General features: G+C 39.2%; 2 protein-coding genes across 2 annotated transcripts in view; both read left to right on the top strand.

The window, feature by feature from the left end:
- Window positions 1-14,870, top strand: part of pnrc1 (proline-rich nuclear receptor coactivator 1) — a 96,909-nt gene that overhangs the window by 74,413 nt on the left and 7,626 nt on the right. The window lies entirely within an intron of this gene.
- Window positions 4,725-14,179, top strand: crip2l (cysteine-rich protein 2-like). The gene is made up of 8 exons (XM_051407956.1): window positions 4,725-4,932; window positions 9,203-9,297; window positions 11,306-11,363; window positions 11,450-11,578; window positions 11,841-11,909; window positions 12,030-12,124; window positions 12,216-12,273; window positions 13,563-14,179. Exons 1-8 carry the CDS (start codon window positions 4,890-4,892, stop codon window positions 13,625-13,627), a joined length of 612 nt encoding a protein of 203 aa, XP_051263916.1. The 5' UTR covers window positions 4,725-4,889; the 3' UTR covers window positions 13,628-14,179.

Raw genomic sequence — 14,870 nt, 5'->3', positions numbered from 1 at the left:
GGCCCAATAAGCTTTCCTATACTTGATTAAGAATTATTGATTAAGTTTGGTGTATTTATCTATAACTTATCTACACATGTATACATAAATACACTCAAATTCGAATATACACATATAATACGCAAACACACAAGCACATCCTCAAAACATGTCAAGTGCATGCATGTTCAGATTCTATCTGAGCCTGGATAGTTTGCATAAGTGTTGACTGTGGTCTGACAAAACATATAATGACTTTGGTTGCAAGTTAAAGCTGGTTTGGATCATAGTAGTATATATACCTATAGGTATTCTTAACTGTAAACTTTAGGGCCTCTACAAGAAAATATGAATATGACAAAATATAAATCCAGTTGAACCATCAGCAATCATTGAATTATTCAACCTTCTTCTATCTCTTGTTCTCATGCTCATAATTGTGTGAGTTTATAAAGTAGTGCTTCAGTAGAGAGATACTTCCTGTGGTTAGTATGATGTCACTTCTTCCTAGTGACTTTAGTCTGTTTGATATTTTTGTCTTTCTGAATTTCTTGTAGATCCCCAAACAGCCAAAAACTCATTTAAAGATTTTTGACATTGTAGTTTTCTCTCATAGAAAGTTAATGTTTTCTCATTCAGCTGTTTAATTCAACTCTCAAAAGTGACTCAGTCAATATGAGCGTTGTCCCACTTCCTCTTGGTTTGCTTTAATTACTTTCATCTAAAGGTCTTAAACAGAGATATAGATGTTAAATTTACTGGTGATGCAAATATAACAGTAAACACTAATAAGTCTTTAACCACAGCCCAACACAATACACAAGTTCATCAAGCAAAACGTACCAAATGTTAGGAATTTAGGATTTGTACTACTTGTAGTATTTTCACAATGTGGTATTAGTACTTGTACTGAAGTAAAGGATCTAAATACTTCTTCACCACTGCTGCTTTTCACATTGTGCTATTAGTTAAACTACTACACCCCCTTCTGGACAAAAAGGCTTTTTACAGCACTATATCCTGTATCAGTATCAGTTATCAGTGTAAAATGAATGAAATGAAATGATATGAGCTGTAACTGTGGTCTCTGTTTGGTTTGTTGATGGCTGGTAGGAAACACCATCTCCGGGATCAGGTCCTATTCTGGTGTAATGCAGTTGCAAAATATAAAAACAGAGAGTGTAACCTTGCACTGGGTGTAGTCTGTGATCTCACAGTGTCCTGACTGGTTTCTAGAGTCACTGCAGGATTTAAGCTCATGAAAAATACAAAAGAAAACAAAATCAAACACTGGCTATATGATGGCTGTTTACATCTGGAACGAGGGGAACTGATTCAGCTCTGTCATAACTGTATAGATATTTGATTCCTCAGCCATGAAACTCACAGTGTTTTTATTCTTCTGTGTTTTTTTTCATAAAGACACAAAAGAGAGTCGACTTTAGCTGTTTTAGTCTTTCAGTCATTGTTAAGAATTATTATTAAAACCAAGAAAAGTGTAAAACTATAGACATTATTGAAGATATGTGAAGTTAAGCGTCCCCTGATGACATAGATGAGTGTCTGAGCCCTGCACAGCCCCGGCCCAATTAGAATATGTATATACTGATATAAACCGTGTCCACAGTTTTGTTTGTTTGTTTGTTTCGCAAAAACATTAGTCTGTCAGACTTACTTACACTTACATATTGGTTGGATGGTTTTTGTGGTTCGACTGACCCTTTAATGTTATATTTATATTACTGAGGTTTTAATTCATCTCATCAGAATTTCAATTTGTATAATAGTTTAGGTAATGATCAAATAAAAACTACCAACCTCAGCTATGCTTTCTGCTAATCAGCTAATGTTAGCATGGTGACATGCTTAACTAATATTGTAACTGTGAAGCCACTGATGATAAATAATTTTGGAGTAAATGTTCTGGAAAAAATAAAGACTGTAGCCTTCCTCTTGCTGATTTTTCCTCTTTGCTCACCCACATAAAAGCTTTGGATATGCAAACAATTTGTTGATAATATATGGAGCAACCCCAGAATTGTCTTTTGAGGGAAGAGTGAGAGGCATTATTGAACACAAAATTATTTCTGGAATCAGATGAACAGCATGCTGACAGAAATGTGAAGGGTGAAAAAAGCCTTTTAGACAGATATGAGACAGAAGCTGTTCAGGAGTAGACCCTCCCTGCACCCTAGACATCCAGTCATTGCTGATGTCTGTGCCAGAATTAAATAGAGGCACATTCTGGATGTGTTTATTTTAAGATTAGTGCATTCCCAGGCCCCTAGATGGCTTAAGACCAAGTGCACTAACTGTGGAAAAAAATGACACTGTTTCCATCTTTGCTGAATCTGTTTATGTGTGTTTATCTCATTTAAAGATACAGCATGCACTTGTTGTCCTAGGAGACTTAATAGAGAGGAAAGTTTTGCCGGCACAAATCCACTGCTCAACATCTCCTTCAGACACATATCAGAGTTTCTCCAGTCTCAAGTCCATCTTAGTGTCTGTGGGACGGTGAAAGGAAACCAAGGTGAACATGGAGGGAAAATGCAAATAAAACAATCCAAAATATAAAACTTTTTGCTGTAAAGTGACAGTGCTGAATACTTTACCTGAAGTGACTAGCAAAATTCTTGCAGGAACAACCACGTCTGATTCCTTTGACCTGAGGAAGTAAATGTTTAGACATGAAAAGAGTTAGGTACTCAAACAGAAGCCCAACAACTATTTCACCCACTTTCTTTCATTCAACAAGGGCCAAAAGATGAGCACATTATGTACTAGTTCATTCAGAAGTGTGTGTAATGGACACAGTCAAAGGTCGGGCGAATTGAGACAGGTGAGACATGATGATTTGTACAACTTGGGAAGATTTTTAAAATTACATTGGATGTCCAGTGTGTGACATTCAGGATCTATTGGCAGAAACTAACTATAATATTCATGTTTTCATTAATGTATTATCACCTGAAAATTGTTTTAAATAGAATGAGCTGTTTTTATGTACAGAGGGAGAAGGTCCTCTTCTACGGAGTCTCGCATGTTTATAGCAACTCAGAATGGACAAACCAAACGCTGGTTATAGATACGGCCTTTTGCTTTTTTCACGAGTTTAGCAGCCGCCATAGTTCCTCCTACATGATAGAAGGTGAGCTGTGTTCAGTTGGTTGCAATTCACTCATTACCACATATCTTATTGTTTAATAGTTTGAAATAAAGTGGAATATAAGTGGGAAAATGACAGAGCTTTTACACAGGGTTATGTGTCAGACTGTTTCTTGGTAACCTTTGGAAGCTTAACTGGTTGCCAGGCAACTGGTATTTAAACTTTTATTATTTCTATGTTGGGCATTTCACTAAATAAATGTGTGACCAATAATATAAATCAGTAACCATTAACTAATACATTTACTATACACAGAGAGATTGCAACTCAGCTCAGCCAACAACTTGAGGTACCAAGAGGGCATTGCAAAGTTAAGTTTTTGGTCTCAAAAAGACAAAAAAAAAATCAAATTTGAATTCATTTTTATTCTTAATTCCACACCAGAGGCCACCTATGAGCTCTTGTAGTATCTCGGTGCCAAGAATGTACAGAGCGCCTCTCTTGGGAGCTGCAGAGCATCACTTAACATTCCCTGTGAAGAGCTCTGCTGTTAGGCAGCGTAACCTAACAACCGCACAGAGGAAACAAACAGAGCTGAGGGGAGACGCTCATGAAGGCAGAGGGGGGTCAGCATTACTAGGATTAATCACATTTCCAAAATAGAGGCACCTGTAGCGACTCGTATCTGCAGACGAGATTACACTCGCTAAATTAAGGTCACAAATGTAAATGAGTAGAGACATCTACACTGATGTGGATCTTCTGTATTCCCGGAAGTCTCTATGATGATTAATTAAATCTTGTTTTAAGGAAGTCTGAATTGTGGATTTAATGCCAATCCACCCACCAGAATTAGATTTCAGAGTCAGATAATTGATTAATCTACCAATAGTTTCAGTTGTAGGCAGTGGTGGAATGTAACTAAGTATTGTATGCAACTTTAAACTTCTACTCCCCAACATCTCAGAGGCAAATATTGTACTTTGTACTCCACTACATTTGTCTGACAGCTTTAGTTACTTTTCAGATTACAGTTTTTCATACCCTTCTTGTCCAGTGAAAAGCATGTATCTCCACATGTAAATATAGAATATGATGCATTGCTGTAGATTTGACTAAGCAACAGTTTATAAAGTAGTTAAAATGAGCTCAACCTAAAACATCTACAGCAGTAAAATGTAACATCCACATTAATGCAGCAGTGATATTAATCCAAAAACATCTTATATAATAGTAAAACACTGACGGGGACCATTTTACAACAAAATCAGTACTTCTGGTACTTTAGGTTCATTTTGCTATCATAATTTTATTGAAGTAATAATTTGGATGCAGGATTTTTACTTGTAGTGGAGTATTTTCACAGTGAAATATTGCCACTTTTACTTTTAATATTTCTGAATACTTTTCCACCCCTGGCTGTAGACTACCTCATTTAATTTATAACAAAACATCATATTTTATAAACTCTTCATATGTTTCCTGTGCAAAATAAGATCTAATGAAGTAGGTAAAAAGTGGCATGAAATGACTCGAGCAAAGTACAAGTATCTCAAAATGCCACTTTACAGACTGTATGTGAGGATGAGACATGATGTCATCGCGAGGGCGGAGTTATGCAAATGAGGGCGAAGAAGCAAAGAGGAGGATGTGAGCGTCGGTCCCTCTCATCACCACCACCACCACCACCATCACCATCCTCTGAGTGAGGTGTGTCTGCGCCCGCTGGAGCTGCACACAGACAGACAGAGCGCCGTTGCACCGACTGAAAGCGACTCCCATCTCTTTGTTCACTCGGATCATGGCGTCAAAATGTCCAAAATGCGACAAGACGGTGTATTTCGGTAAGTGCATGTTTTCTGTGTAACCACCCAACATCAGAGGCGAAAGCTCTCAGCTGGTGGGTGGCAGAGTTTGGAAAGACAATACGCTATTCTTTCATTCGTTCATTCATTCATGCATCCTTTAGTATTACGTCTGTTTAAACCGGACTAGATTCATTATAAGCCGCAGATGCAGAGTTCATAGAGGGAATGAGATGACGTGCACCCGTAGACAAAAAGGGATTTCATTTTGTGACATTATTATATTATTATTTTCTAAATGTAATATCACATCTAACAGCTGTTTAAGAAGCATAGAGGGATATTGTACAACATATAGCTGCTTGCCTTAATTCCTGACTCTTATAAATCACCTCTTCTTCTTTTTAAAGGAGTATTTTTTATTACAGGTGGGGCTTGTTAATATGGAGAACATTAATATGGTGATAACACACCTACTGATGCATGCCGGACCAGTATTATATGCAAACAGTCAGCTTGGAACAATAATGTGTGTATTTTTTCACAAAATAAGCACTTTAAAATCCTTAAAAAAGACTTCTCTGACCAAAATTTAGTCCATTTCTAAAGTTTTCCTTTCTCTGTCTCCTACTTCACTGTAAAGTCCATTCATTGTATGTGCACTGGAGGGTTTACATCACACTATAAGTTGTCATGTTCGTAGGCCCCGCCCCTTAAAAATCAGATTTTCAGTGAGCACAGAGAAACTTTCCACTTTCAGCAGATGAATATGAAAACATTCTTCTAGTGTCAAATTCTGGACAGACATCATTCTGCACAGTGAAGCTCAAAGCTCAGACTTTAACTTTCCAACAGGAACAGGATTATAGTAATACAACAAAATGTCAGTTATAAACTCACTGCTGAGTGCCACAGACATACAGTAGGGAGCCTGAATATTACAGCGATGTCTCACCAGGGAGAAAAACAGCTAATATCCTGATCTAATCTAACCCTCCGTCTGTAATCATCTGGTCTGTGCTGCCTCAGTTTTTTTTTCCATCTTTTCTGACTATCTTGGAAGTGAATGTGACAGTTTCTCTCACAAATGTCCAATAATTCATCAGATGACGAGTTCCAGACTCAAACTGGTAGCAGCTCCGTCTCCACGCAGCCCAGACTGGGCTATAAATGGTTCACTATCTTTGGATAAGATTACAGGGAGCCATTAACAGTCCTGTTTGCTTGTGGCCATCAGCCTAAACTTTGTTATCTGACAGTTTATGACAAATCGCTATCTTTACATTTATGGTCGCGTTTACATAAGGGTGGAATGAGTTTACGATGGTTGATCCCTGCTGACACATCTTTTGTTCCTTTTCCCCTGACTGTAAGCAGTTCTGTTGAATAGTCATGAGAAACAAAAGGGGTGATATCATCTTACTTAGGAGTCAGTTTAGTGACCGTATATCAATTTTCAGCTTCTCTTCATTTTGGAGCTGCACCACATGGCATTGTAAATAATTTATTGATTGCACAAGCTTCGCATGGATTGATTTTCTTTTTGTTCTTTCCCCTTCATCTCTCTGGGGAACAGCAGCCAAACCCCACCCTGCAGGTCCAACCAAACACGTTCTCTCTTTTTTATTTGAAACTCTGCATTCAATTTAGAAGAGATATGTTTCCTCTGGCAGTGTGAGTTGTTTCGTAGCCGCACAAGGGATTTATTGTGGTGGAAATGCATTTTATAAATATTAAGCTCAAAATTCTATTTTGGGATTTAGAGCTTCAAAGTCGTCCGTATCCATTGAATCAGTGAATAAACCAAAACTCGAAGGAAGGAAGGAAGGAGGAGTAAAATACAGGACTCATGCAGTTTCATCATTAAATTAATAAATGAAGACATTTAAATATTAATGGAGATTTTCCTCTAGAAATTGCAGAATATTTTTAATGATAATGCTATTTGCTCAGTAGATGCTTACAATTCATAGGTGATGGCATTATAAACACACTACTGTACACACACACTCACAGTCGTGCCCTGCACCATCAATACCAAGGTGACTTACTGTCACATATCACAGTGACAGGCTGGCCAGTGAGTGTAAACAGGAAGTGTCATGTTGTATCAGGGCCTCAGTGTATCTGCTGGGATATTCTGGGAGGAGGACAAACAGATAAATAGCTGTTCTCTCTCCCTCTGTCCGTCCTTCTGTCCTTTCTGCAACCGTGTCTGTGACTGAAACAGTTGAGTAACTTGAACAAAGGCTTTTTTTAGGAACTGTACAAGAATTCTTGGGGTGGCGGTCGGTGAAGTTAGAGGGTAGTCTTACGTTTTCTGGGAGAGCAAGGCGGAGTTCCCATCACATGCAGTCTGATCTTTTAAATTCTGATCCGGGCCGCTTTCATATGTACTCCAAATATCAGAATTCATGTGACTTTTAAGTCACTCTAGATCTGTGTTCGTCATGCAGGTCACTTAAGGACTGTGCCCTCTTCACACTGGAATCTAATAGGGGCCACATTTAACAAAGAGTCTTAAAGCTTGTAGTGTTAATGTAGCCTTAATTAAATATAAGATATTGTTGGGTAACTTGTAAAGTCTCATCTGAATCTACAATGATACGTTTATGTGTTCATTATAATTTGTGTTATTAAACTGAATCTGCAAACTACTACATTCATTTTCCTCAGTTCAGTCCTCTCTGGGTCACTTCAGAACACTGCTCCAGTCTGCCTTTTTCACAGCAGCCATTTTGACATAAAACAGTAGGGTAAACACTGGTGTTACCAATGATACAAATTAAGGTTCTGCTCTGTTCAGGTCAGTCATTGTCAGTGTGCTGTCTTTGTGCCTGTTGGGTCACTGGAAAGGCTCTGCTACAACACACTGAAGTTAGTGTCATTGGTAACACCTGTGTATATACCTACTATTTTATGTCAAAATGGCTGCTGTGAAAAAGGTCTAATGGTTGAAGGAGTTATCATTTTAACAATGTTCATCATATTTCAACGTTATTTTGAAGACTGGCTTTTAGAGTTAAGCTTAGAAATTGGTTTAGCATGGGGTAAGGCTTGGGCATGTAGCTGTCATACTTAATGTGTTCAGTAGCTTTACAAAAAGTCTAAATTAATATGACTCAGAATGGGAATCCCACTGTGTGACTGTGCTCTCCTTCCAAACGCAGTGGAAAGAATGTGCTTTAGGTTGATATGAGCTCCTAAGTGGCTGTCAAGTGTCTTCTATCACTTTAACCGTCATCTGTATCATGGAGCAAACTGCTCTGCTATAATTCACAATACATTTTTACATTTGTCTTTGTATTGTACACGCTGACACTAGATCATTCCCCCCTGCAAAATCTGAATAGCACTGCACGTCAGTTCCATTAACAAATTGATTCTTTGATTGAAATTTACAAATGATTCTGATTTCTGATTCCTCTAAAGACGTTATTGCCGTTTCTGTCCAAGCTGCCTGCCTGCTACCTGTCGTTGAATCCATGTGAAGATTTATATGTTTGTGAACAAAAAGTCACATTTTCTTGACCTCCTTGACATCTGGCATTAAAAAACAGCTTATTTAAAGACATAATGAGGATGAATCACATTTGCAAGGAGGGAACAGTTAACTGCAGTTCAAGGAGTGCCAAGCTTGAAAAACATTGCAGTTCTGCAAAGCTGCCTGGTTGTTTCTTTCTCCTCTTAGTTCCTGCCTTTGTGTAGAGATTGAATGGCTCCCCGCCTTTTCTGTTACTGTTTCTGTCAGATTTATTTCCCAAAATATAGCTTTTATAACCTTTTTTTTCAATATTAAACCTCTAGAGAGTGAATCAAAGATATTTACATAACAGTTTAGATATTTTTTCCCTTGTACTTGTACTAATATTCTCTCTGATTTGATTTTGTTTTCTGGAACAATTCTGTTTATCCACCTCGTATAAACCCTTTTCAGTTGTACTTATCACAGCAGCCACTCTGACATGAAGTAGTAGGGTAAACACTGGTGTTACCAATGATACTAATTAAGGTTCTGTTCCATTCAGGTCAAACATCTTTGTGCACGTTGGCTCACTGGAAAAGCTACACTAAATGGAATGGGACCTTAATTCGTGTCATTGGGAACACCTGTGCTACCCTATCATTTCATGTCAAAATGGCTCCTGTGAAAAAGGTCTATTATCATCTGGTCCATTCATCTTAGGTGGATCTTTATACCAGTTTTTGGAGGCATTAATGTCCCGTAAAGTCCATAAAGAGCATGTAATACTGTAGTTTTACAACCCAGGTTGAGATAAATTCCTTGTTTTTGTCTCTTCTTCTGCAGCGGAGAAGGTGTCGTCTTTAGGGAAAGACTGGCACAAGTTCTGTCTGAAATGTGAGCGCTGCAACAAGACGTTGAATCCTGGAGGCCACGCTGAGGTATGATGCATTATTTCAGAGCAATTTATTAATGTTATATGTTTAGAATTAACATATTATTACCACAGTGTTGTGTATAAATATGTGTCCCAGGATTGCCTTTTGACTGAACGTGAGGGACAGAGAAGTGTAAGACCAGTGATGGTAGATTATAGAAGTAACCATTGATGTGTGTGAAACTGTTTGCAGTGAAAGTGAAGGTGTGAAAGTACACTAATAAAAAGAGAACCGAGATATAACTTGGCCTTTGACAAAAGAGAACAACTTCAGCAGGAAGTATCGGGATTTCCTTGTGGTCAGATTCGAACAGTCATTCTACTGACTTTCTAACCACCCGGAACAATGACTGTACAAGTTTGACCACAAAGAAACCGCATTTACTTCCTGTTGAGGTTACATTCTCTGCAATCCTGAATTTGAGGATCTGTTCACATCAAGCGCATTTGTAACAGTTGATTCATCTTTGGAGCATCTCTCTCTTTGTCCAGATAAAAGCAATGTCATTTAAATCAAATGGCCACCAAATAGCAGCACCTGTATTTTTACTTAATTACTGTGGAGTAAAACTTCACCTCAAGCTTCCAAAAGAAGGGATCATACAGAATACTGTGTAATAATGTATAGAACTCCTCAGATTTTAGGTTTAAAACTATTATTTGCAAGTTCATTGTAATAGCTTTGCTAAAGCAACACGCCTTTGAATTTCAGCTTGTTATAGGCATCATTGTTCACTTAACACTCAAACAGGAACCTGTGCCTATTTAAATCTGCACAGATTTTGATACCAACCTTCTAGTTTCTTTTACTATTGATTGGTGATTTATTATATTCCTATTTAACTGTTGCTCAGAGGAATCTCTGTCTCTTACTGCCCTTTCAGTTGTCAGTCTTTTTTAACCTGTACAGTATTTTGTTCTCCACGCAGAAGCACTTTATTTCAGATTCTTTATACAAAATAGCATCTATTTGTAAAGAGGACTTTTTACAACCTAAAAGCATTGAAGACCATTCAAAAATTTATATTATCTCAATGTACTGAATCAACGCATCACCGTGCAAGTGTACGTCAGTATATACAACAGCAAGTGAATGTATCACCATTCATAACGCACATTCAGCGCTGACTCTGACTTCCTTCAGTCTATTTATGGTCCAAGATGTTACATTCAGTTCAGTACAAAACTTGCCGATACAAGAACTGAACTTGAGCTTAAAAACTTGGCAGTGTGTTATTTACAAGAGAGTTATCAGATCATGATTGTTTCTGTGGCTTTCACAGTCTTTTAATTCACTTTTCATGAGGAAGTAACGTGCTGTGAAGCACAGCTGAGCTGATAACAGCTTTCTCATTCACAAGTGAGAGGAGCTCCGAGGCTAAAAGCTACTAATTCTGTTGGTGATGATTCTGTATGGTCGGTTCACTTTAAAGATACGTTTTTTATCCGTATTTGTACTGAACACGCAAGCCTGTGCTGACAGCTGGATTGATTAAAAAAGAGTGTTCCGTGAGACGCACACAAGATGGATAACTGAAAACGCCTCCTGTGTGGATAAGCCTTGACTGTTCAGACACGTCTGAATAAAGCCACCATGGAAGATTTACATAAAGGACACCAGTGTGCGAATGACAAAGAGCAATTACTTTAGAAGAAGCCGGCAATGTCGCATATTTTAATGTCTGAAAGGGGTCATACATGGAAGGTTAGGCTGAGGATGATTTAATGCACACACACACAGCTTATATTTAGCTCTGTTGTTATACGTTATAAATGGAGTGAACAGAGAAAATGACAGAGAGCAGACAAGTCTTATAAACTTCTGTGAATAAGTCCAGGTTCATTTGTTATTTGGCATTATGTGAATCCAAACAGACTAAATACAAAAATGTGTTTAACTAAACTTTTCCACTCGGATTTCAGAACAGTGAAAAACTGGCCCTTTTAATTTTCTTCTCTTTTGAGCAACAGCTGCCTCTGCTTATTTTCCCTCTCTCTGTTGTATTTTGCAGCATGATGGGACGCCTTATTGCCATAAGCCCTGCTACGCCGCCCTCTTTGGCCCAAAAGGTGCTGTTTTCTTCTTTTTTACACATAATATGCATCCATATTGGTTATTTTCAGGTTTCTAAATGCACCGTTTTCGTACGTTTTAGGTGTGAACATCGGTGGAGCTGGTTCCTACGTGTATGACAATCCTGTCAACGAAGCCCCCGCTGCCGTTTCCATGGAAACAGAAAGCAAGCCAGAGGAGAAAAAAGCCCCCGCACGGGGACCAGTGAAGGGTGAGAAATATGTGGAGCAAAAATAGAAAAACTGTCATACGTCGGGAAGGAAAATTTGATGTGTGCTAGAATGGGGTCCTCTGTTGAAGGATTAGGAGGGTTCAGGTTCAGTTTAGCTCACTGTCAAACGAAGATACTCGCACATGAAGAAAGGGGATCCTTCGAAGATGTGTGTGGGTTTTGCCGTATGAAGCTGCAACTACTCCACAGCAAATATCATTATTAGATGTTACATAAATCTAATTCAGTGTGACTATTTCAGCTGCAAGCTTCTCATCTTTCTCTGGAGGACCCAACATCTGCCCCAGGTGCAACAAGACAGTATATTTCGGTAAGCAGATCGGTGTTTGCACTACAATATGTACTGTCTGTGTGTTGGAATGTGCCTTAAGTGACTATGGTAGCTGGTTGCCATGGTGACTGTCTCCACGGCGGTGTGTTTGTGTTGCAGCTGAGAAGGTGTCGTCTCTCGGGAAGAACTGGCACCGGCCCTGTCTGCGCTGCGAGAGGTGCAGTAAGACTCTGGCTCCTGGCAGCCACGCAGAGGTGAGACAAAACAACCGTCCAATCAGAAAGATGGATGTCGTGAGTCCACATGAGGAGGAATAAAGGAGGGAATCTTTTCTTTCTCTTGCAGCATGATGGACAGCCGTACTGCCACAAACCGTGCTACGCCGTGCTGTTTGGGCCCAAAGGTATGAAGTCAGAAACACTTTCAGTGCAGAGCAGCAGGGTGGTGGTTGGGGGGGGGGCTGGTGCTTAGAGAGAGACTGTCCTTGAGACTGTGGTTCAAAAACCACCGTGTCTTCAAACAGTCTGCAGAAGGTGAGAGAAAGCAAACTGTTTTTGATGCCTTCAAGTGTCAGATTGAAGCTCAGATAAAAGGGCAAGAGGTACATTAAGGCTATGTAGCTTATAAAAGCTAGGGAACCATAACAGAAAAATTATAATCCTATGTAGCCATTCTAAAGTCATAAACCTTGGTGATCCTGGTAACAATTTTATGTCTTAATTCGTTATAATAATGATTTATATTTGCTGCTTTTCCTATTTAACTGTGGCTCTACTGTACAAAGGGAACCAGTGAAGCTCCCCCCAGCAGTCTGTGCAAGTGCGGAGGCACTGTCTGCAAACAGTTAATATCTCCATTCTTGCACATGTCTGAGCACTGCAGTGGGCACTGTGGACTAAACCTTTAGCAAGCACACAGGAAGGCTGCGGTATGAGAAGTATCGCTGAAGCAGCTTTCTGTCAAACCCGAGACAGAGTTGAGTGCGAACACAGTCTGAAAGTGGCAGAGAACCTCTGGCCAAGGTTGATTTTACAAGTCTGTTTCTGTATGCTTTCCATCCGTTTAGCCTGGTCTGCAGTCAAGGAATCAAGACATGTCTGCATACTCTAGTACCGGACGCGTGTAGCCTTTGTAAACCAGTTCATGGTCTCAAACACCTCATTTCTGTAGGCGACACAGAGCAAATAGCTTCCCGTGGGCTGAGGTCAGCATGTGGTTCACCTGCCTGTCCCACTGGCACCTTGTTCCTCAAAAGAGTTTCATGTAGAAACCTGCTATTTGTGTGAACTAAACCTTTAAAGATAATCAAATCAAATCATCAAATCAGGTTTATTTGTATAGCCCTTTACAATAGCCGAAAGGTACCCAAAGTGCTTTACAACAAAGCCATGAAACAATACATAACACATATATAATATACAAATACAATTTAAAGTGCTGCAGCACTGCAGGGTATTAAAAGCCTTCCAGAAATGCACAGAAAGGAGCAGATAAAAAGAGACAGTACTGTCCTATTCAGAATTAAATGCTAATCTAAAAAAGTGGGTCTTAAGCTTCGATTTAAAAAGGCCGAGATCAGTAGTGGTGCGAATGTCAGGGGGCAGTTTGTTCCACAGTCTAGGAGCAGCGACGGCAAAAGAACGATCGCCCCACTGTTTAAGTCTTTAACGCCTGTGTTGTGCCCTCTGTCAGGCGTAAACACCGGAGGCGTCGGCAGCTACATCTACGACGAACCCGAGGCCGAGGCTCAGCCCTGAGCTCCCCGACGCCGCCTCCAGCACCCACACAGAGTACCACCTTCAGGACCCTCAATGTCTCTTGCCTTCTAAAGTCACGGTGACAAACGATATGTACTGCGCTCACAGGGATGGATATTTAGCTGTTTATGTTGTATTTGTATATTGTTTATATATCTATTTTTTTGTACTGAAACAAACCTTTAACATGTCCTCCCGTGCGAGTTTCAGATTTGCCTTTTTAAGTTTCTGGGTTCTCTTTGCCAAACGATTATCAGCCTATTCTGTGGTAGATTAAAGCGCGTGTGGTTTTTCACTCATTATTTGTAGTTTTTCAGACTTTTGTGCACTTAAATGAAGTAAACGTACCCCCAGCCCACCAGTTTATTGTCAGTGTTTCTTAAACAGGTTCATCCTGGTTCTAAAAAAAAGGGGTGAGGGGTAGCTGAGGTACCGTACACACAGAGACGTGCATTTTACTGAATGTTTTGAAGGTGAGTTTGGGGTCTGTTGTGAACAAAAAGTGTTCAACTGTGCATCACATTTTCTACAATAAAGCTGTGTGATACCAAACCTGTGTCCAGTGTCTGTTGTTTTGTTTTTATAACTGTAGGGCTGAAGTTCTTCGAGGGCCAGAAGTCTTCAGATTGCTTTTGTCTGACCAAAAAAACAAGACCCAAAACTATTCAATTTATAGAGAAAAGCATCAAATCCTTACAATGAAGGAGCTGCAACCAACAAATGTTGTGCTGTTTTAGCTTGATAAGGGATTTCAACATGATTTCTCTATTTTTTTTCTTTTTTGCAAAAACAAAGTATGATTTCCACAATAAATCATTAGAAAGGCGTCTATCTAATGATTTATTGGGGAATCTGTTTGCTTTTGTTCATTCCTGAAGTTTTCCTGCTTTACGTCACTGTAAGGTCCATTCTCAGTAAACAAACTGCACATCCGTCATTCTGCACAGTGAAGCTCAAACAGGGACAAGAAGAAAAACATACTTTTGAGTGGAGGGGAACTTAAAGCATTTCTCACAGTCACTACTAAGCTTTTAGTGCTTCTTATAGACAAATAAATGAACATTAAACTCAGTTTTAGTGCAGACTGGAGGCTGATGCAGTGACCTGAAGACAGATGGAATATCTCTTATTATTATTATTATTATAGAACTCTTATTAGTTGACTGTTATTCGCTGCTTATTTCACAGCAGAGACTAATCCGGAGACACAGTCCAGTTGAAACATATGATTAATTAAATGAAT

The sequence above is a fragment of the Dicentrarchus labrax genome, unplaced genomic scaffold, assembly GCF_905237075.1.
Source record: "Dicentrarchus labrax unplaced genomic scaffold, dlabrax2021, whole genome shotgun sequence".
Lineage (NCBI taxonomy): Eukaryota > Metazoa > Chordata > Actinopteri > Moronidae > Dicentrarchus > Dicentrarchus labrax.
Note: the sequence above shows the minus strand (reverse complement) of the source record. Positions and strands in the feature narration are given on the sequence as shown.